This window comes from Buceros rhinoceros, unplaced genomic scaffold (assembly GCF_000710305.1).
Source record: "Buceros rhinoceros silvestris isolate BGI_N320 unplaced genomic scaffold, ASM71030v1 scaffold5570, whole genome shotgun sequence".
Taxonomy (NCBI): domain Eukaryota; kingdom Metazoa; phylum Chordata; class Aves; order Bucerotiformes; family Bucerotidae; genus Buceros; species Buceros rhinoceros.
Genome location: NW_010387834.1, coordinates 3,581 through 28,222, shown reverse-complemented (window position 1 = coordinate 28,222; position 24,642 = coordinate 3,581). Strand labels below are relative to the sequence as shown.

The 24,642-nt window shown below is 41.3% G+C and overlaps 1 protein-coding gene across 1 annotated transcript in view; it reads right to left on the bottom strand.

The window, feature by feature from the left end:
• Nucleotides 1–24,103, bottom strand: part of LOC104493512 (mitochondrial peptide methionine sulfoxide reductase-like) — a 91,409-nt gene extending 67,306 nt beyond the window's left edge. Inside the window, exon 1 of the mRNA XM_010136248.1 lies at nucleotides 23,966–24,103. Within this exon, the coding sequence (XP_010134550.1) occupies nucleotides 23,966–24,103 (138 nt within the window). The remainder of the gene's footprint in view (nucleotides 1–23,965) is intronic.
• Between the last annotated feature and the right edge of the window lie 539 nt (nucleotides 24,104–24,642).

Below are 24,642 nucleotides of genomic sequence, written 5' to 3'. Positions count from 1 at the left end.
TCATATCTATCACGATGTACTGAAGGTACAACTCGAGCACATTCTCTCTTTGGAAATCTTTCATTCAGGCTCCTCTAAGGATCCAAAGGGCTCTAGCAACTATGTCTTCATCTCATTAATCTCCTCTCCTATACAAACTTTCTGATGTGCAAGCTGTTCACTCTCCCCGTCCTTTACAACCGGATATAAACAAGAGACGTGTGAGCTCTTTGGTGGGGGAGCACAAGCCGTCTATCACCCACGACAAGCCAGCACAGTGGGAAAGTCATCACTTCTTCCACCTGATGTACCAAACTGGCTTTCAAAACAACAGGAAGAAACGCACGCTCCTCTTCCATGCTGCAAGGGACGTGGGATCGCTTCTGGTTTGCTTCTGTACAGCTAATTAATAAATAAACCATTTAACTAGCCTGATTTTAGGAACGCTGCCTTGCCCTCCAGCCATAATGCCATTTCATTAGTGCCGGTGACAAAGGTACCATGAAGTTACTAACGTTGTATAAGTACTAATTTTCATTCCTCAGGGAGCAGCACGGCTCTGCGGGGCTCGGCTGGTGTCTCTGTAAAAGTCTCAGTACATGTTTTTCAGGCAGGTTTCTCTGTTCACCTTCTTGTTCTTTCCTTACTCATACCCCTCTTAAATGTAAGCCAAGGAAACAAATAATACCTCAGACCATGCCCATGCACCATTATAAATAGGCGTGCAGCACTTCCCATGCATAATTCATTCTTCCTGTATTTCCACTCAAGACGTCTTCACTTTGCAAGTGTCAAGTGACAATTCTTGCAGATTTGGGAAATAATCTTTTACATCTGTTACAAGCTAGCAGACACCATTTGGCAAGTGTTAAAAAATACCATATAGGACCAGAAATACGGTGTTCTGTTTGGTTAGAAGCGTTCTTGAACTAAAAGTCCGTAGGAAAAAAAAAGATTACTTGAATGTTCTTCCCTTTTAACAGAAATTCTCTAATTTTCCAGCCATTTATCTCTCTATTTCCTTTGTGTATTACATTCGCCTTATTCCTCGCTCTTCTTTTTCACATGCATCATTTCACTGCATCATCTTCTTTTGCCAACACTGGGGGTTTTTTTCTGTTTTTTCTTTTTGATGCTGACACGTCAGCCATCTTTACCCTACCAGACTCAGAATAAGCTTCAATTCTCTTCCTGCTCAGGTCTCTTGTGCCCTCTTCACGTAGCCCAACTCCCTGGAGCCTCTCCTCGTCTATGTTCGCTCTCTCTGTCTTTCCCATCAGCCCAGTTCAGTCTCTGCCCCTGCCTTCATTTACCATCTACCTCATTTAGCTCTCTACTTTAAAGTCTTATTAGTCTTGCTCAGAAGTGCGAGGAGTAACGCTGTCATAACAAAGAGCAGGAGAGCCGGTAGACCCACTTTACAGAGTGATTTAGCGGGGCGAGGAGCACCTTGCTGCATACTAATGCTGTTTTAATAAGGCTGCCCAAACACCCCAGTGACTGCGCTAACAGTACGCGGGCTCCGAACAAGCTGGCGACGCAATTTGTGTGCACACGAGGAGCTGAGATAATGGGGAAAGGCACATTTCAACCAAGTTCACCACGAGTGGTAATATCACTGAGACTCAACCCTGTTCCATTTTGATGCTTTCTCCTACTCTAACACCATCCTTTGCTCTCTCCATTTGCATCCCAGTCTTGCGTTTCAGGAAATAACACAACTGATGCCATATATACAGCTAAATAAAGCGCTATATATTTAATTAAAATGATGCTGACGCAGCAGCTACGTTCACAAGCCACCACTTGCAAAGACAGTCGGCAAAAACGTCCACAATGCTTTAGGGACCTGATCCTGCCGCCTCGTCTGAAATTGCAGATTTCCTTGAGTGTCCCCGGTGCATCCTCTGAGGTTCACCCTCGAAAAGAGCTCTGCCCTGCGCTGGGACTTGCAAGCGCTGCCTCGGGCATGGCTGGCGGGCGTCCTCCGGAGCACACACAGCCCCATGTGCTTGAGTGCATCTGACAGGTCCTCAGCACTGCTGGCCAGGGAAGAATTTGCTTTTATTGGTATTGTACTGGCAAAACAGCTGGCTGAAATACAGTGTATTTCAGAAATACGCACAGAGTAATAACCAAGAGGTTTCTAAGAACTCATTTTAATGCATGGAGGGGAGGAAAATGAGCTTCTAAGTTGGTTTCAAGTTTCAGAGGTGAGACCTTAAAATATCAGAATGTTTAGATCATTAACAAAGCAATGGGAGAGAAAAACCCACTGCCAGTGTGTCCTTTTACGGGCAGTATTTGGGCAGCTTTAGAGATGTTTGATGAACCGTATTGATTTTTCTATCTGTGGCTTTGATGGGAATTTAATTGAAAAGCTTGGTACCTCAGGTTTTGAAGCTTGTTTGCACAGAATGTTCTGTAGCAAAATTGTGAAAAAAGGTACATAAAAAAAACCCAAAACAAAACAAAGGATTTTTTTCTGGTTGGCCAGAAGAGGCGGTGACAAGAGATCTGCTACAGATTTTACATTCTCATCTGTTGGAGTTCAGAATCACATACACTTTATTCATTGCCTGTAGACACAGAACCGCATTTTGTCAGTGCAGCTCGTCATGAAAGCCAGGCTGCTGGCAATTAATTTTTCTTCTTCTACTTTCCTCCTTTTTACTTGATTAGAAATGGTCATAAGGATTTCCCCCTTCAATAAACTGAAAAAGGAGGTAACACCCTGGCCCTCTCCTTTATGGCTGATTCGCTTAATATGAAACATTTACAAAGCTCTGATAACTCTGAAGTTGTTCCACACACACATCTTGGGTTCAAATATTGCTTCTAGATCAAAAACCGTGACGGAAAAGTCTGAAGAAGCAAGGAGTAAGTGACAGGGTGGGATGGCAGGTGGAGACTGGAAGTATCTTTTCAGTAGCTAATAAGTAAGAATGACACATCCGTATGGCTTTCCTCTCTATTTTTGGGGGGGAAAATACCTGCAAGAGGCTTTCGTGGTGTCACTGTATTAACTTGCCACTGTGTAAAGAAATCCTTTAATTTAGTTCTGGCCCAGAATGTGAGTTTTTCCCAAACTTTCCACAGCAAAGAGCTTAAAACTTTCCCTGCTAGCTGCAGCCCTTGTCACAGTGAGGCTGCTAATGGTGTTTTCCCAGAATTAGAGCCCAGCTCAATTAAGACTGGAGCTGGGGGATAATACATCTGCCTGTTTATTTGGTGGCATTTCCACAGATTTGTGTTTTCTCACCTGGAAGTATTTTCAGTTCAGGATGATAGTTAAATATTCACTTTAATCTGCAAAGCCTCAATCAAAACACGACATGTTTACGCCTTTTCCTTGTAATACAGCAGTAATAGTCAGCACTAGGAGACCTACCTTACAGCTTCCCAGCGCCACAGAGAAGAGGGTTGGTTTGTGATAAAGGATCCTTAACAAAATGAAGATATTTTGATCTGATGGTAACATCCTATTTTCCCAAGTGCTCTCAACAACTTTCAAGAAAGCTACTGGCTAACTGCTAGACACTCATTACATGGAATTCGCGTTAATTAAAGAGATATGTCAGTCAGATGCACTGTTCTTCCCTGTCTGTGTACCAACTCTAAGCTGTGCACAAGATAATACCATGCAGCTCACAGCCTACTGAAGGGGCACATGAAAATGTAATCGTATCACAGGACAGTGTGATGATATGAGTAAAGTCATCACATGATAAATTGTCCCAGGATAATAGTATCTGTTCCACATTACATTATTTTGGGAATAATAAACATTATACGTAGGAAAACGCTAAGCCAAAATAAGCTTGGTCATCCCACAGAGCTTGTGGCAGATGGCAATTCTAGCTCTATAATCAAAGCAATAATTAACCTAGGAGTTAAAAAAAAAAAATCAAACCACGTTTGCAACCCAGTTCTCCACATTAGAGACGTGCTGCAGCATTCAGCAGCATTTTCAGAGACACTGATCATCTGAATTAAATACGGTTACTGACAGGAAACCTCTGGTCCCACAGAAGACTCCATGAACCACCAGTATCTAGTACTTATTTCAAGTGTCAGTGTCTTTGGCAAAATGAAGCCTGGAAGTGGAGATGAGGATCTGTTCGAAAGATCTAAATCCCTATCGCATCCACGCACAGATTATTTGGCAGTTTACTCCATGAATATAGCCCTCTTTATTCTACTCATTCAAATGCGATACTTCAGTATTTCACCTGTTTGCGACCTGTATTCTCTCTAAGGTCACTGGTGGAAATAAGTTCTAAATCGATCATTTGTTGGTGAACTGGTTGGCCAAGCAGGACACAGTGTCACTTCTGTCTGACAACCAAAACACTTGACCTTTAAAATCAGGACTTCCTGTTTAGCTTTGCATATATCATTTGCAAGAATACTTTCACAGGCATTTTTATTAACTTATTGCCCAGGTTCAGGTGTCACTTACCAAATGACAAATGAAGTTCAAATGAACTTACGTGCAATTTTAGGGATCACTCAACCTCACCTTTTATCAGATCCAGTCTTATGAACCTAACTGACACGTGTGAGTGGTAAAAATAAATAAACATACATACATATATATATATATAAAAACATAAACCGGGGATAGATTCCTCAGTCATAATCAACAAAGAGAAGCAGCCATCTTACACTGTGACTATGGCATGGAAAGAGATGTGTTATGCCTTCTCTGCTCACAGTCGTCATTAAGATGTTGGGAGTTTTTCATGGGTAACTGCAGATAATGTATTTTATGATGATGTTGACAACTAGGCACTTGCAACTTGACTGGCTGTGAATAGGGGCACACACAAAACAGGTGTATCACAAGGTCCAGGAAACCGAATACTGATGCACAAAGTCATGGTTCTCCCAGTCAATCCATAAATTCATGTAGACGAGGCATGGGATGCAGTAGAATCACTTAATGCAGTCCCAGCTCTTCTAAAATTGGAAAAAATGAGCATAAATTAGTTTCTAAAATAGTAGCAGTTTGCATGGATAGGGTCAGAGGTCTGAAAGATCTCCTGTGTTTTCAAATCCAGTCTCCTGCTGCTGGAAGCTCACATACATCCTTCCACGAACTTTGCAAGCACTGTTGCATAGATCATCAGATTTCTTATTCCCTCTGTTCTGTTTGGGCAGCTGTTTCCAAACCCAGCTGCTCTAAAAACATCTCATTTCCAAACCTAAATGTAAAGCACGCCAATTTATACCCACTTGGATTTGTGCTAACATCATTCTTTACCTTAAACAGCTTTTCCCCTATCCCTGATATTTACTCCTTTCCTATTTCTGGGGGGAAAAAAAAAATATGTCTTTGTTTGCTAGATAACAAATCATGGTTCCTTCTTGTTTAATACTTCCATGTACCCTGATCATCCCAGTAAGACTTTTCTGCATCTGTCCTGACACAGTGACCAGAGCTGTACACAATACTGCAGAGGGGTCTGAACTAATGTCTTCCACATCATCATTTCAGCTCCAATTCCCCAGTTCCTCAGAAAATAACTTGGCTGATACATCCTAGATCTATCCCCTCCGCCATAGCTCCGTGTTGCCTCAGCATCACCCAGAAGTGTCCCCAATTCCTATCCTTTCTCACCGAGTGGAGCATCTGAAAATCTCCAACCCCCAGAGATGGTGCCATAGCACTGGTTTCGCTAAACATTTCCATCAATTTTCTCAACAAGCAAAATGACGCTCATCTATGTGAAGTGTGTTATTTAAAATAACCGTGGAGAAGAACATTCCTTGATTTTACTGTGATCAAAGGCAACGGCGTAAGTCTTCATTCACAGAAGTAATTCTTGATGCGGAATGGCTTCATTCATACTGGAAAATAAAGAGTGCTGAATCATTCATTATTCATTGCACGGTCCGCAGGCCAGGCAGTGCAGCTGGGCTCACGTCCAAGTAACCAGACTCTCCTACTCCCAACAGTTTGGTCACACTGAAACTGCCTCTTGGGAACTGTCCTTCACCTCATCACCCTCAGATCTCTCATGGGCACTGCTCTGGAGGTTGTTAGTGAGAGAAGGCTAAAACCATGCCAGCGACCATGCTAACAAGTCAAGAGTATGCACAGTCGCAGGGCAGCACTTGGACTCGGGCCATAACCATGCTCAGCGGAGCTCCCACGTGCACCCATTATAGAGAAGAAAGCGCCCAAGGGGAGAGCCCAAGCAAGTCACTTAATTGTAGCTCACTCTATGACTCTGCTCTGGGTAAATCTACAGCAGAGGCATCTGCTAGTAAACTGGAGAATGGGTTCAGCTGCCTAAATACAGATACTTTGCTTTGATCTCCAGCTGCTGATCTAGAAACATGCAGGACTCCTGCAGGTCCTTTGACCTATCTCACAGCCTCGTACAAATGTCTTGGATATCCTGAAGCTTCTCAAATTGCACCAGATGCTAAGTTAGGCAACCAAATTTTTATCCTAGCATCTACTACAGAATTACCAAACCACAGGACCCTTGTGCTCACGTTTCAGGAACTGTTGTAGGTCATCTAGGCTGGCTCAGCCAGCCTTGAGTACAGGCACTTACTATATTTTTGTACAGAAAAAAGGGGGTTGAGGCTTTCATGTTGAGGCAGCACTAATTCAGTGTGAAGAGGGAAGATTGCAGAAGGCAGAAGCAGAACAGCCACGTAGAAGGAAAGCCCGCAGGAAGGTTAGGGCTAGAATCTTAACAATAAGGACTTCACCAAAGGGGTAAAACGAGACTTTTCCACCCTGTGCACAACGTTTCAAATCCACAGTAGAAAAGAAACCTGCTTACCAGCGCGGATAGACTTCATGTTATGCTCACATACAGAATGATGTCATTTTTTGTCTTTTCTACTGTGGGCAAATCCCAAAAGTACAAGTTGAAATGGAAAAATTTACATCAGCATTTCTATAGTGAACCAGCAACTTTAATAAACGACTGCAGAGCTTTCTGAGGGGCAGATTCCACAGCTCCTCCATGCTCTACATCATTACCTTTTCATTTTGTTTTGTTTGCCTCTTTCCATCAGCATAAACATGATGCATTGTCAGGCATATAGCAGGTCAAGTGATGACATTTTTTAATGTTCACATAATAACCTGACCTCCTGCTCACATTCACTAAGAAGAAAATAAACTCCTCTCAGTTTAAGTTTTAAATGCTAACTAGGTTCTAGATTTGATTTGTTTTTCCTTCCCAGCACCACTAATTTCAAATTGAACTGCTGACTAAATTAGAAAAATGTTGAAGTTGTTGAGACCTTGTATAATATTACGTCCCATTAACAAAAAGGAAGCCAGTAGTGGTTTTATGCCAGTAACTAAATTCAGCACCAGAATTTTAATGGGCTATTTTAATTAAACAAATTAAATTAATGATGGCTTCTGCAGAATGATGAATTACACTATTTAATATATCATTGCTATGTGTTAATCCCACTTTTAATATTACTATTAACATTGATCAATACATAGGCCCATAAGTCATAAACTGACTGATCTCAAGCAAAAAACACCCCAGCAACCGGTGCAAAATGAACGTAAACTGTAAATATAACTATGCGCCACCGACAACCAAGATGTCATGGACTCTAACAACAGTAAGAAAGAACCTTTTAGTATGTATTAAACCAGTAGCAGCAGTAGGAACTATATATATGTTGAGGTAGGAGTTCACAAAGCAAATGGAAGTTGAGAACATGAGTGTGGTGCCTTGCACATAAAATGTAAGCCATGATGGCCCCTGGGACCTTACAACAGTGTCTGATTTACAGCCTGGATAAATCGGGTGTCTTCACAATTGTCCTCGGCCTTTGGAGTTTTGTCTTATGCCCTTACTGATCACAACCAGTTTCCTTACAGCATAATTTCAGAGAATATCTTAGTCTTCTCCACATAACTGCTCAGGCCGCCCCAGCTCTCCTGATGTGGCCTCTCCTGTGAGCAGAATTCATGTTCCACCACTCCAAATGGATCACTCCAATGGATCATCAAAGATATGATGACCTCAGCTCCCAGTGAAGTCGGTTGCAGTGAACAGCACCGTTACAGGGCACTTGGCTGTTTGACAGAAACTAGGTGCTCTCTGTGGTGGGTGCTCTCTGTAAGTGAGGGCAATGACTCTGATAAATTAACCATCTCTTTGAGATCTTTAATTTATTTTTTACAGCTACCTCTAGAAGGCCCATGTGGAATTTAGGTACTTAATATGTCCTTTGGACAACGCAAGGGATTCAAGTAGGATGCTTGTTCAGTTTAAAAAGCAGTGAAGGCTCTCACTGCTGTCTGCTCTTGGACAAGTAAAAAAATGTAGTTTATAAGAAGGACTATTAATAATAAATAGAACTTATATGTCCTTAAAGATGGGAGACTCAGATGTGATTTCCATGCAGCTGGAAGAGGCTCCACACAACAGATGGGAACCGGAGGAAGACTATGAGGAGAACAGACATGCAAGCAGCACTTTAAATAGGGAGAGAACCACAGATCCTAAGGAGACAGGTAAAAGGTCTTCCTCTTCTTTTGGAGTAATTTTCTGGGATTGTTTTTTTTCTGATAAAGCCTGATTTGTTTTATTTTAGACCAGCAGCAGAGAGCCACACACCACAGAATACAACTGGGTTTTAGAGAATGTATCATGCCATTGACAGCTCCTTAAAGCAGACTGAGGGGATCTGAGATCTGGCACATGGATAAAGATTATACAGGATTAAGCAGGAATAATGGTCAAAATGAAAATACGGCAAGTACAACCACAGCTAGATAATACAATCATATGAAGTACAGCCAGCAAGCCCGAAAATGCAAAAGTTGTTCATAGAAGACAGAACTTCTATTTGGAAGCCTTTGCTTCCTGAAATCTCCAGCATTAAAGAAAATGGATCAAAAAATACAAGATTTTTCAAAGAAAATGAATAAAAGAAGCATGGGCATGAAAAAGACTTGTTCATCTGCTGTAAAAAAGACTATTCAGAGCTCTCTAAAGAACAGCCAACACTAATTTTACCTGTCTCTCTGAACACATGTCAAAGACCAGCACCATACACCACACACTGGCACAGGATGTGTGCCCTGCAATATACCAGACACGGGAAACAGGAGAGATATAAATCTCTGACAAACTTTCCTCTCACATTTGCCAAGTTCTTATTAATTTTGCTAGAGAATCATGGCTCCTGCAGGTTCAGGCTCTCATATATAAACTGTTCTAAAACAAATACAGCTTTGTAATGGTGTAATGTGGTAACATTGACTCTGAACACAAGCCAGGACGTTCTCACCTAAATGACAATCTTCATGGGTTTTTCAACAAAGAAGCATAAATTATATTCTGATTCCATCACATAAAGGATTTTTTTTAAAACAAATGAAGACATGGTCTCTGTATATTATTCTGAAGTGAGCCAGTTCAGAGTGACAAGGTTTATACCTGGGGGGACAGAGGAGCGAAGAAGCCACAGAAGATATGGCAGGATGCTAATTCAGGCCTCTTAATGAATTCAGAGCCAGAACAAATCAAAGAAGAACTGTGCTTAAAATAAAATAATAAAGGAACAGCTACAGGTGTAGATTGTGAACTGGTATTATCCTCTCTTGTTTGAAAAATGTCACAGTAATTCTAATGATAAACTATGTTATAAATAGACACTTAATTACAATATCTTCAGTCTGGCATCTGCATTTTCACCATCTGAAAGGCAGAAACTGAGGACCATTTGCTGCAAAATTGGAGACCAAAACAAAAGGAAACAGAGTGAAGTTCAACCAAACCCTCAATCTGTTGTTCTTCATGCCCTCCACTTGACTATTGTCCTTCAGACGCTTCATGCTGGAGGAGAAAGCAGATGCCCCTGGCTCTGGGTGTCCTGGCCTGGCTGCCCGCCATGGGAGCCTCCAACCCTCAGGACACCCTCTCCGATCACATCCCAGCCCGCTGGCTGAGGGCAAACGACTGTCTGGCCGCTGGGTGTCCTGGCCGGGCGGCCAGCCATGGGAGCATCCAACCCTCAGGACACCCTCTCCGATCACATCCCAGCCCGCTGGCTGAGGGCAAACGACTGTCTGGCCGCTTTAGGCTTTTTCTTTCTCTTCTCCTCGCCCAGTCCATGGGTCCGCTGGCTACAGCAGCTACCATAGAAACCAAAGTGCTGCTCTGCAGCACACAGAGCAGATGTCACGCGAAGTAAGATGAATGCAATGTGGTGAGTGGGGGGATGGATGCAAGAGGAGGAGGAGGAGGAAAAGCAGCATCACAAGTTCAAAATTAAATGTTCCCACCAGAGGGAGTGAGTCATTTTTGAAGTAAAGTGCAAAGCTGCAATATTTTTTTCCTACGCTTGCGAAGAGCATCCGCAAACCCGGACGTACAAATAAATGAGCTTTCATCTCTTTTGCACAGGTGCTCGAGCCACTCGTGCTCTGCTCTGTAATGCCTGACCTAAAACAACTATCCAAGCCAGAACTGTGCTGTCACTTCAAAAATGCCCTGTAAAGCTTTTCCCCTTCCTCTCCTTTCAGGATAATGCAGAAACATGACACTGCATAAAGTCATTTTGCAGCAAAAAGCCTCTCCATTTTTAAGACTAACAAGCCACAATCCAATCACACATTGTGTTTTAACTCAACATAAAAAATACTAACAATGAGTCCAGAGCAGTGTTTGTCTTTCTCTGATCTTACCATTCAAAATTAATATCTTTGTCTCAAGTTTTGTTTTGTTTTTAATTTACAAAAGACCATTCTTAAGATTACGATCTTTTCCCAACAGAAGCATTATTCTCCCCTTCTCTTGGAATGTCTTGTAAGTATCTAATGGACTCTGCCTAATGCACCTTGCTGATCTACTTGTAGAAACGTTATCTCATGATGAAATCAGTCACGTTCTTTCTACTTGCAAAATGACAATTAGATCCCATTGATCTCTGTGGTCTCTATCCAGTGTCAAGTACTGAGCATGACAACAGTGAAAGATGCTGAGCGCTACTCATCTCTGTGGGTATCAATGTGGTTGAAGATGCTCAGCAAGTTCAAGATGCGAACCCATGAGCCCTCATGGGCCTTCAACACCTCTGCACCTGCAAGTGGACCTGCACACACACCACGATCATCCCCGGTGGAGGCCAATGAAGACTTCCTCTCCAAGATGGAAGGATAACTTACAAAAAAATGGGATGAAACATTTGCCAAGGTCTCCTTTAGCTGGGTGAAGTGAGGAATTCACAATTATACATAGTAATGGCGACACAAAATGATGCCTAAAAAACGATGTCTATACCTCTAGACCATATACAATTAAATGATGGGCCATCATATCCGAGCATCCCTTCCAAAACTCACTTGGGAAATGATGTTCATCCAGGAAATGTGCATCTTCCTCTTCTCCACAGCAAAACAGAAGCCCCACAGAATCTTCCATTATCATTTACAAACACCAGCAGGATAATTTTGCTTTATCCAATATACAAACCAGTGCTCTGTGCTTTACACAGATGTGGACAAACAACTTTAGGATGCTCAAATGTCACGAAACCCGACGGTTTGTGTAGCACACAAAGAAAGGGAGACAAGCTTCTGCATTTCGTGCCATTGCAGATGTGCTGCGAACCCACTAGAGGGCAATGGAACAAACCAGGTTTTCCTCCAGCCCTGGAAAATCCCCTAATTTTGCACTGAAGGTTTTTCCTGTAATAACATATCATGGGATAATGGGGAAATTTATTTCCTAGGAGTGCTGGCACAGAAAATAGCAACCACGTATATATAATGGTAAAAAGAGTTGGATGAAAAAAAATCATCTAAGATATAATTAGCTGATTGAGCTAAAAATAAAAAATATTGCAGAAAGTAAAATGAGGGAGATGATGTTAAAAGTGCACATTTGTGTGTGTATGTGGAGGAGGAGAGATGCTACAATCCCTCACTGCGATTTTTACCTCCTCTTTTTTCTGAATTTTCCTTTGGGTTTTTAAGCTCCATGAAACTTTATCTTCTAGGCTGAAAGTTGTCATGAATTGTATTTGCTGGAGGCAATTAATTTTCCAAATTTTCTGGAGCTGTTCAGCCACTTCTGAGAAATACAACTAGGGAAAATACACTATTTTCCATATTAAAAAAGAAAATCTGGGACGCTTTCTCTAAGGAAAGTAAAATCAGAGCCTTGATGTTTGCAGTTGGGAGTCCATCAGTGTGAGGAACTGGCTAATAACCCCAAATTTGTCTATTTTTTCAACTTTGTAGAAAAACACAGTTTTCACACCATCAGTGGATGGTTAGTATTGAATAGTCTAAAAGAGAGAATGAGCACCAGTTTCCTGCAGCACTTCAAAAGGGACAAGTACGACAATACATGCAACACTGCACCAATCTGTATTTGGTGAAACCCAAAACCAACTAACCAAACTGACACGACATTCAAATGGTACGGAATGTAATTAGTGCCAATCACCATGGTTTTCAAAGAAAATAGGTCAAATATAAACCCGACACCCATCTTTGCTGAAATTACAAGTTTAGCTGACACAGGAAACTTCGTAGATACAACACAGTTAGTATTTCATGTTTGATTTAGTACTTCATAACTACTTCAATAAAAAACTCAAAGTGTTAACACGGTATCAACGTAGCAAATGAGAACTGGATTAAGATGCACTTTCACCAGAATTGTGATGAAGGGCAGTGATCAAGCCTTGGAAATAATTACAAAATTAGTGCTGGTAAAATTGGAAGGCTACATGAAGGTCAGAGTTATAGCAAATGCTGGTAACGCCAGGGCGGTCACACTGCACAGTTGAGATCATTATAGTTAAACCCCGACTTCTACATCTAGGAAGGTGAAATTCAAAATTTTTTCATCTAGGAACAAAGAACAAAGGCACACATACAGAAATGCGTATAAAGAGCAGTGTGCCCAGGGAGGTAATGTGACCTTAATGAACATCATTGATTAAGTTCATTCTCTGATCTTGTATCCATTTTTTTCACAGAAAAAAAAAATAGCTGATTTAAAAAGAAAAACTTCAAGAAGGTTTAAAACTAAATTAAAAAATCTTTAGTGAAGCTCATTGATATGACAACGTTGATGCATAAAGCTAAAACCTCAACTACATAGACTTCCCAATGAAAAATAATTAGTTGGAATAGTACTGACTGTTCTCCTGAGGAGATGGTGCATCCATGGTTTTCACTGTCAGTCACCTGGACTTCCAAATAAATCCCTTCACCTAGTTTAAGCTTCTGGCTATGGTGCTTCCTACTAGCTTACAAAGTGCCTTTATGTGTAAAAGAGTTTTTCTTCTACGAACACCATATCACTGTCAGTCACCTGGACTTCCAAATAAATCCCTTCACCTAGTTTAAGCTTCTGGCTATGGTGCTTCCTACTAGCTTACAAAGTGCCTTTATGTGTAAAAGAGTTTTTCTTCTACGAACACCATAAACACAGTCCCTTTAAAAACTGAAAAAAAAAAAAAAAAATGTGGTTCAATGGAGACACCTAAAAATAACCAAAGCAGAAGAGAATGCAGCAGCCAGAATGGAAACGTGTTAACCTCAATAAGCCACAGCAAGCTGGTTGCTTGGGGAAAGGTCAGGACCAAAAACTACAGACCAAAGAGTCCCGGGGGCTGGGAGCACTGTGTCACAGAAGGTGATTTCTCAGCCTTTGATGACACTTTCTGCAGCGACCCAGCAGAGACACCCCTTCATAGTCCTGCAGTAGGAGGTGTCTTGGGATGCTTTAGGCAGCAGGAAGACAATATATTTTGCCCACCTTGATATGCTGGGTAGTTAGATTTACTTTCAGAACCTGTGGTTAAATAGCACGTAATAAAGATCAGCTGGAAGAAATACAAGTTTATCTTTGTCTGCAAGGATAAAGAGAAGAGTTTTCAGAAACACAGGCCTGAGGAAGAAAGTGGAAACTTTAAAGACTGGGGGAAATGTGGAACTAGGAAGTCAGGGATGTGGAGCAAGGTCAAACAATAAAAGATCCTGGAAGGCAAAAGAGACAGGAAGCAATGTGGGGAGGAAACAAACAACAAATAAAGGCTGAAATAAACTTGGGAAAGGAAAAACAGAGAAAGGAAGAAAAACTGATTTTTCTACACCAACTCAATGGAAAGCTGTGATGTGGACTTGCTTGTGAGCCCTGCAGTGTGAATGCAGCCATCCATCGGGACTTCACCAGTTCAGCTCACCAGCCCTGCAGCACTAGATGACAACATTTCTAGCTACAGAGCCACAGCCCCAGCTTTTCCTAGCTAGTTTTAACATCTGCAATCCCACAAAGCTCTGGCACAAGAGCGGTAATACAGATGATGGTGTTGCCCATCAACCAAAAAGCCCATTCTGGCCTTTTTCTAGCTCTTACTGAAATCAGTAGGCATCCTGGATTTAAAAGAAAAAAAAATATTATTCTACAAGTGATCTCTGGAAGTCAATAAAGGAAAAAAAGATTTTGACGCATAAAGATCAGAAGATCAAAACAGACATGACAATGTTGCTTGCTAAAGCACCCTCTGATTTTTCTTTCCAGGAAGTATTGACTTGTTTTCCAAAACTGAGAGCTCTACTTGACTGAGTGGCAGACCTCAAACAGAAAACAATATACCGAATTCTCTGGGAAGTCATTGGGGAACAAAAATGCTGAAATTAAAGAAAGCCCATGGCCAGATTTTGATCTCAATTGTGTCAGTGGAAATCCAAAGTAATACCATTGACCCTAATGGTGTGGCTCTGGATTAGCAGCTGTACAGCACTGGGTGCTGCAAGAAAATCTTGAGAGCTTTTTAAGCAAGCATCAGTTAGAAAGGAACCTTACTGGGGTATAACAATTTTTGATACATGCTGTAGTACACCTGATTATCAAATAGTCTGAAACCAAGTGCTCAAGCACGAGTGCTTATGTTTAGGTACCCAAGCAGTATATTTTATAACTGCTGAGTGTCTGTTGCTTCCACGTGTGAGCTTTGTGGAGCTCAGAACTTTCTGAAGTGCCATTATGTTCTTATATCTGACTTGAAAAGCCTTGTTTCAGATACATTTTTGGCTTTGTATTTTAGAGTTGGATAAACAGCGTGGAAGTGTTCCATGAATACTTACTTGAATTCTGACTTAAGCACACTGTTGTCACTGAGAAAACTTGAGGTTTGAGTAGTGTTCTTTAGTTCCCACAGCTTTGCAGTGAGGGTAAGCAAACTGTTTGCATAGCAGAAGTAATGCTCCCAGACTTCACCACACCCATTTGAAATGCATGTCTCATTTTAAAAAAAAATGCTTTTTATTTCATTTTTTGATTTGTACCAAAACTATAAACCAAGTCAATCCCTCTCTCCCTCTTCAGATCCATGCAGGGAGTCCCACTACAATCCTGTCTTGCACCTAGACATGGACAGATACAAACATTCTAACACATCTCGAGATTTCTGTTTTCTTTTCCTGGAAATTCTTGCTTAAGTCAGTTTTAAGGGGCTACATTTAACCCAAAGACAACAAGAACTGACACAGTAAAGCAATGGTTAATCATAATCATCTTTCTTTTGCCTCCACCTTCTTCTAGATTATTTTATCATCCTCTCTCCATAATCTCTTAGTTAAACTAAGCTCCTTGAGAGCTTCCTTAAGAGAAGGAACTACATCCTGTTCCCTGTAAATCACTGCGTACACTTAAACCACCAATTATTAATACTATTATGAAATTTATGCTCCTGACATTTAATATGCTTGTGAAACTCTTAGAGTGCTATAACAGATGCATAATCAAGTTCTAGAAATTCAAAAGCTTGAACTAGAAGCTCTTCAGAATGATCCTAGATGCCACTGAGCCATGTGGGAACACATTTACAGGCTGATATAGAGATATTTAGCTCCAGTGTGTTGGCATCATTACAGACTCCACTATGGTGCCTTACCACTGGTATGATCTAGGACACATAGGAGATCTGTGTCCAGATGGAGTGGCAGCTGGAGTCACAAAGCTGGTGAAGGATCTAGAGCACAAATCCTGTGAGGAGCAGCTGAGAGTCTTGGGGCCATTCAGCCTGGAAAAAAGAAGGCTCAGGGAAGACCTCATTTTCTACAACTCCCTGAAAAGAGGCTGGAGTGAGGTGGGGGTTGGTCTCTTCTCCTCAGGAAGAAGTGACAAGGTGAGAGGAACCAGCCACCAGTTGCGTAAAGAGGGGGTTAGGTTGGACCTGAGGAACAATTTTTTCCCTGCTGGGGTTGTGCAGGGCTGTCGCAGGCTGCCCAGGGCAGTGGTGGAGTCCCCATCCCTGGAGGGGTTTGACAGACATGTCAAGGTGATGCTGAGGGCCATGGTTTAGAGGTTACGTGGAAGTGTTGAGGGAATGGGTGGACTTGATGATCTTAAACATCTCTTCCAACCAAAACGGTTCTGTGAATCTGTGATCTGCCCTGAAGAGTGAGAACTCCTCTGCTTACGTGATGAAAACTTGATGCCTAGACCAATTTAGGGTGTTTTTACATTACTGGCAGCTGAACAGAGCAAGCAATACAAAGCAGGAATGTTTTATTTATAACTCATTCTTGGAGTCAAATCTATTTGATATTTACATTAGTTTATTGTAGGGCAATTTCTAATATTAGTTTAAATGTCCAGTATAAGCATTAGCTTGAAGCACTGGCATCATGTTCACAGTACAAAAACGCAAATGGCTTCTTTGCTGAACTCTGACCTCCTAGATGAAAAAATGATTGTAAAAGGAAGTATGGTTTCATAATGTTGTTCATAGTTCTAACTTCAAATGTGTGATTAGCTATATTTGCAACAGTCAAAGGGGTAAGTGAAACACACGGCCTTTGATCAAATGAACAGCGTATATGCAGAATCAAAAGCTAAAAAAAAAAATCTTGCCTTCTTCAGCCATGATAAAAGCAAGCAGCACGTGCTGCTGCATCTAGGGGAGCAGAAATAGTAGACAACTGGGAGTGTGCTGCACTCAGCATAGGCTGGTGGCACTTCTCTGCCCCAGTGAATTTTGAGGGGTGTCCTTAGTCTTTCTGTGCTTTCCAGGGATGCTCATTTATGGCTTTGTATGGACATATACATCCTGTACATGTTGTTTCAAAACAAGTCACCTTGGAAGTGATATTAAGATGTTTTTTCCTTCCACAACTTAAGATGAGATTCTAAAGCATAGGAATGTAGGAAAATTTATTACGAAATAAAAGTCAGATGAACAATAACTATAATATTGAGTAAACTCTGATGCTGTATGTTGTGGCTGCAAAGAAAACCATAGGGCACTGACCACGTCTGTCATCACAGAATTCCCTGTCACAAAGGTAGAAAGTGATAGACACAGCCGAGAACCACAAAACTTTACAAATGCATCATATGGCTGCATTTCAGCAGAAATTTGACAAAGAAAGCACAAGTGGGTTGTTATTCAGTGTTCACACTAGGATAGGTCATCTCCAGACCTAAGAATCTCAAACAAGCCAACTACAGCACCCTGAGTTCATGCCATTACAGCTTTAATCTTGTTGCCACTGTCATCAAGAAATGCAGTCAGCCTGTGTATTAGTTTTGAGCTATTCTGCTGGAAGGTGACCAAATCTTCTTGGAGTGACAAAAAAAAAGTCAAATTTTCTGCAGTTTAAGGAAACATGAAAAGAGTTAACAACTGTTCACATAAAACCGGCTCACCCACAGCTGACTGCAGCTTTCTTAAGAGAGGGAGGAACAGAAAAAAGGTTTCTCTGTAGCACAGAGGAGTGATTACAAAATAAATAGTGGCTTAGCTTACCTAAGGGCTGCTCATATTCATCAAAACTACCACCATCCATCAGGAATCAAGTGGCTACTATTCACCGCAGAGTAAAGTAAAGATAATTCGATACGTAAAGCTCTGAAATAGGTGTGATTCAAAGAGGAGTAAGCAGGAGTTATTTTTTATGGTCTCTATTGTATTGCTTTAATAGCAACTTACTATTTAGAAGAGCTATTGAACTTTCCCCAGCCCCAAAAAAACTGTGAAAAAACTGTCTCCCAGCCAAAGCGTGTTCTAAACTCGCACAGCACGTGGCATAAAGTCACAGCTGAAGGTTGTAAATTCACCCCACGAGGCACTCCTGGATGTAATTCGAATCTCAGAACAGTCAGTCCTGAATGTCTGTAAACAGCCATTGCTCCTTGACGATCCCAACCCTGTCCACTTCACCTCCCTGCAGATTGCTGCTCTGAAGCTCATTGTGCTGACCAGGAAACTCCAGCTTTAAAATCTCTTCTCTTTGATACCAAATAGAAAGCGCTTGGTTTTGCAGCTGAGGGTTTTGCTGGTTTGTTTCCACATCATTCCACAGCAAGTCAGGAAATTTTCACTGAGCTGCAGAGACTGTTGCCTCTTCTGTTGGCCAGGACTAACTCACTGCTTCCCCTTTTCTGCAGAACCATCCATTCCTCACAACCTGGTGAGGTCCACTTGTCAGTTAGGTATCTGAACTTAAATTACAGACACGAGAGACCAGGATGTGCCTAAAATCAGCTATAGCATACAGGCATTTAGTGCTATGTGAGGTGCCCAGGGTATTTCAGATACCTACACAGGACTGGTAGATAGGACACAGACCCTCAGAGATATCTGTGTGTTATAGAGCGGCACGTGGAGGTCGGCTGAGATATGCCAGAGCTTCCCCAACAGCACTAGCTGTGAGCAACTGAATCAGGCCCTGGGAACATGTCCCATGGCTTAAGCACACACTCTCTTTTGTATAAATGTGAACTCAAAAGTCAGTGATTAATTGAATCCTTCCAATGGAGTGTAGAACTGCTCGTGCAAGCACTTCTAGTTCATAAGAAAGTAAGGGAGCTTCAACCACTGGCCAGCAGCTCTCAAGCTAACACACGGCATCTGGCTGTCCCACCACACAGGAGCTTCATGCAAACTACCAAAGCCCATCTCAGTGTTAATACAATGTGTTCCCAGACCTTCTCTGAGCAAGTTCAGGATTTGGAGCGCTGATAGGTAACTGCAGACACACCGAAAGTTGGCCAGTGCAAATGAACGATAGCACCATAAATCTGCAACTGTGCAAAATAACATTCATCCCCATGGTCATCCATGATTTATCATGCAATTGCTCATGGCTCTAAAAGTAAAAAAATAAAACAAAACCAAAAACCCACTCTGCTCTCCTGAAAAATAAACCACCATCACTGTAAAACCTTTGAAAAACAAAAAACCAGAAGCACATAGGAAAAACAATAGTGCCTCAAGTTCAGATGCTCCAATACCTACATCTGTGAAACCAAGCAGTACCTTTGAAGTTACTGACTGAAGGATTCCCTTCTCAGCGGCATACACACGTGAGTACACACATGTGTACGTACGCAATAAAGTATATGGGTAAAACTAATCCACTGCACAAACACACCAGTTCTTGTGGAGTTACACTAGCAGGGAATTTAGTCCAGCATATTAAACCTTCAGTTGTCTGATTCAACAAAGAAATTTTAGATGTTCGGTCAAATTCATGGTCTTCAGGCCAAGTCTTGATAAATCAACAGAAAACGCTGCTTGACAAAATGCAAAGAAAAATGATGATTTGACCAATTCAAAGACAGTTCAGGCATTTAACTGAGCATCTTCCTCAGACCTTCACAGAAACATATTTGCTATGAGAGTGGTGTGATCCAGCCTCTCCTTCAAGCATCATCTACGGTTCCCTTCAAGATCTCAGGGAAGTCTTCTCACCTGTGGGTTTATGGGCCCAGCATTTCGACAAAGAGACTGTTCTCCAGACTAACCAGCTGAGCAATGGGTTAGTTTCAATTGCCTGGGTCTTTTACAGTTGTACTAAATTTCAATTTTTAAATTTAATCTCTTCACCTCCACTTACAATACTTTTTGAACTTCTTAAACATATCTGCAGGCCCCAAAGCAAACAATTAGAGTTGCTGCTTTTTTTTTTAGTTCATATTCTGGCTTTGGTGCACTTATTGTTTTATTTGATTTGTTTTCTCAGTCTGTGGATCAGCAGATTTCTATCAGCATCACAATCCACTCCTGTAGACAAACTTTTCAAGATTATAGCCTTACAGTCCAAATCATTAAAAAAGTATTATTTTTCCTCTAGCAAAGCTCCAGCCACTTCAAAGCAAAAAAAAAAAAAAAAAATTAATTTACTTCCGTACTTTACCTACATTTCCTATATTTTCAGCAAAAAAAAAAAAATCACTCTATTCCAGTTCTTCGGACCTTAGGAAAGGCCACATTTTTAATGTCATCATAAAATCTCAACAGTTTTGTACTCCTGTTGCTTTGAGCCCTTATTACTCTCTCCAGATTACACCTATAAGAGCAAACGTCAGCAACTCTCCCCACAAACTTCTCTTGGCAACAACAAATCAGGAGCTTATTACTTGCTTACATCACCCAACGGCTCTGTCAGGAGCTCCAGACCCCACTCATTCATAATTATTCACAGAGAGGCCCTTCAGTTGTTTTGTGGAAGGACCTTCTCCTGCCAAGTATTTGCTTCTGTAACAAAGTAACAGACCTGTTCCCTGCGCTCAACGACGTTCACTGTCAGTGCTGTCCGACATGAGGACGCAGAGATGTTGGCATTTTGGGGATGCTGTTTTAATATCAGCCAAACATGGGGGACAGGGAACTCCGTATATTCTTGGAGCCTGAAAACCCAGTGCTAGCACTTGACAAAACAAACGCAGGCCTCTGAATAAGGAATAGTAAATACAAACTTCTTCCCACCCTGATTTCACTACTTGGATTATTGCCTAGATAATCCATTTGAAAACCAAATCCAGCCGAGCAACTGTCTTGAAAATTGAGTCACCTCGGGTTCAACTGTATTAAATAACTTCAGCTTCAGGCAAAACTGATGTTACAGCTCATTCCAGTACTTGCACCAAGCCCTGGCCCTCATTTTATGTTCTTCTGATTACACTTACATTGTGTTACAATTTACCAGCAGCACTATTGTATTATAATATATATTACCACTCCTGCTCTGACTGCACGCATTTGGCTTCATCAACAGCTAAAGACACGCGGCTCAATGCATATTCATGGCTGTATCACCATTCCTCAGCTGTTAAAACAGCTGCATCAATCACCGACAGGCTTCCCAACTTAAAATAGACGTAACCCTGCAGGTTAGTTGGGCTCAATCAGTGGATGAGGGATTGGCTGGATGGTTGCATCCAGAGGGCAGTGGTCAACATCTCAATGGCCAGATGGAGACCGGTGACGAGCTGTGTCTTTCAGGGGTCCGTACTTGGACCAGTGCTGTTTAGTATCTTCATCGATGACATGGACAGCAGGATCCAGTGAACCCTCAACAAGTTTGCAGAAGACAGCAAGCCTGCAGATGACACCAAGCTGAGTGGTGCAGTTGACACACCTGAGGGAAAGGATCTACCCGGAAGGACCTGGACAAGCTTGGGAAGCAGGCCCATGTGAACCTCCTGAGGTCCAACCCAAAACATTCTAGGATTATGATTCTCACTCGAAGGCTGAGAGGAACTTGAGACATGGTGCACTTACCTACAGTGTTTCTCCACTGCACTAGAGCACTGCACCACCCTAAAGGTATAAGCTCCATTAGCATTTCAGTTGGGAACAGAAGTGTGCTTTTGTAATAAAAAGCCTGCCTCAGAGGCAGGAATTCCTGATATAAACGTTGGAGTTGGATGGTTTCAATCCTCAGTGAGGATTAACAATCCCACCTGTCTACGAAGAAGCCTCATCTAGCAAACACATCCTTTTCTGCTTGGAGGCCAGTCGTAGCTCTCTTCCAGGTCGTCAGCAACAAAAGACAGCTAAGAGCTCACGCACAATTACTCAGTGAAAAAACTACCTTTTGGTTTTATTAATTTGCAGTGACAAAAAAACTCTGGAGTCACTCATACACACCACTGTTATTATACTTATAGAATTTGTCAGTTCTTCCTCCGTTTGGTGTATGCGCCACTGCTCACCATGGAAAAATCAAGTGTTACGGCATCCCAACAGGTTTTTATCTGTCATTATCAGGTGCATAGATACGCACATGTCACTGCCAGAAGAGCTTGGCATTTATTTTAAATTACTACAATAATAAGGAAAGTGGTTGTATTACATTTACATTAATGTAATGCAAAACATTTTGTATGAAAAGGGATTCCCGAAGATATTGTTTGCTCAGTGTTTACCATACAACCATTCTACTGCTCCTGCAACACCACAGTAGATAATATTGTAGATATTGTTGTTAATACACAGAAACCACACGTCCTCTCGGGATTTCAGTACGTATTTGCTGTGTTTCCTTAGTTGGAGAAACGGTCCCTTCCTTCTGCCTCCTCCAGTGCAAAACTGAACTCTACATGTGAGCACTTACAGACTTGTGCCTAATTATATAAATGTGCTAATTATACACACTTTGCAAATGGTGATAGCCTTCAAAGCAGGTAAATTTTAAACTGTGCCATTAAGAAAATATATTTGATGATGGAAATTTCTGTAGTATCATATTGCAGCCTCCTACATGGCAATTTTTCTTCCGAGTCAATATTAACTTAATGACAAATAACAGCAGAGAACAATAGAGTTGGAAAAACAGACTGAAAGCTGTAAGATTTACAGATTGATACTGGTCAGCAGATGTTAACAGAAAAGATCAAAATCAATTTTGAAAAGCGATGGATCTAAAGTAAATGATGAGCAGAAAAGTTCTGTGTGATAAATACAAACTGCAGCAACTACTCTGTTAGCAAAGATAAGCACCTGCAAGACTGACTTACCCTGCGTGTTCGGCTACTCATGAGAAAATATATATGTCATTGAACACTTAATTTACATGCACAGTTATCACGCTGCTAGGAAGGACTTGCAAATGAGTTACTCACAGTTCAGAGCATCTCTTTGCATGCAAAGTAATCCCAACCACACATACAAACCAGCCCTATGAGCTCGCATACAGCTCAGCCTACCAACATTGCACACATGTTTAGGAAAACCAAACCGCCACACAAGACTTGATCACGCACACCTCCTTTTCAAACCTTGGTAGATGCTTTTGACTGATTTACCCTCACTCTTCAAAACACAGTCCTTTATCTTTAACATTAGATATTCACTAAAAACTCTGGCTCTTCAACTTACACTTTAGTGAAGCCATAGTATAAGCAAAGGCATGGAAGTTGATGTTCTTTTAGCCCTTCTGAATAGCTACTGTCCATTGCCCTGATGTCCTAGGTGAGCAGTTTTCTTTGTATAAGTTGTGAGAATTTATATTTCTACTGTAGAATCTGGATCTTGCATTGAAAAGAACACTAGGCAGACCAAACAGCCATTGTAGAAACACTATAGGACATTAATCCCTCTGCCTTTAGCTAAATAACAGTGTATGTGGCAGGGAAGAGAGAGAAAGAGAGAATCCACCCTCATTCAGAAATATAGGCTAGAAAGGGAAGTGGTCGATCTTCTCTCACACAAATCCCAGTGTCAAAACAAATAGTCTTATCTGTCACATTTAATCAAAGACATTTACGGAATGGCTTGATAGAAGCATCTTATAAGCAGCAGGTGGGTGATCCTGAGTTACTGAGCTCAAATATTGATCAGGACTTTTCCTCAGTGTTCAAGAACTCCTAAGTCTGAGGTTTTTTGGCTACACCCTTCAGAGTATGGGGTCTAGATAAGCTTGAATAGCTCTGAGATCACAGACTTCTGCTCTGGTGCACCCACATGAAAACACCTCTGGAAGAGATTAAAACTTTCTCTGCACAAGTAAATATTTTTCCTCCTGCAAAGTTATAAAATGACTCATATACAAAAAAAAAATCTCACACAAGTTGGAATTTACAGCAAATATGACACAAGTTCAGTATTGGAGAGACAATGGAGAGACCAACGCAGCAACAATGCACAGCACAAGAAGTGATCTTGTGCTAACTGGTGATGTCTTTGACCTCCGCTCACATGTGAAGGAATTCCATGCCCTGCCCATATTTACCTTTTGATATTCTTCCTTAGATCTCAAGGCAGCTTCCATCTGTTCCTGAGAATACGTGTAGATGGCCGAGCGATACTGTGTGCCAAAGTCATTGCCTTGTCGCATTCCTGGGGAGAGAGAAAACACCATGAGGACCATCCTCCCCATCCAACTGGGCTGCAGGCATAAGTTCCACAGACCTAAATTTAGGACCTTGAATAGACCATGGTCTCTCATGTGCACGCTCAGCAGGTATTTTTAGGAAGTTCAAGCCTTTCTTTGGTTAAATACTCTTGGAGAGATTAAACTCTGATATCTCCTTTTATAAATGACATGCAAATGAAATGTGAGCATTTTACATTTTGGTACATTATCCAGCAGTCAAATACAGATGTAAAGCCTCAAATAATCAAGCTGCAGTTATGTAATCAAGGTACTCTTAAAATATTTACTTTGAACCATGCAAATGGCTACAAAAAGAAAAGCTGATTTGAAAAAGGGCTAAAAAATTGTCCTGTGCTGGAGGAGTATATCTTCATGGAGAAAGGTTCTCAGAAATAAATATGCAAAGGAGAAGGTTTGGAGAAAGTCTGGCAGAGTGAGTACAGAGTAAGTAACGTTCAGGAACAGTAATACTTTCACATTTATTTTCAATTTAAGAAAATCAGAAAACAGAGATATATATGCAATACTGATTA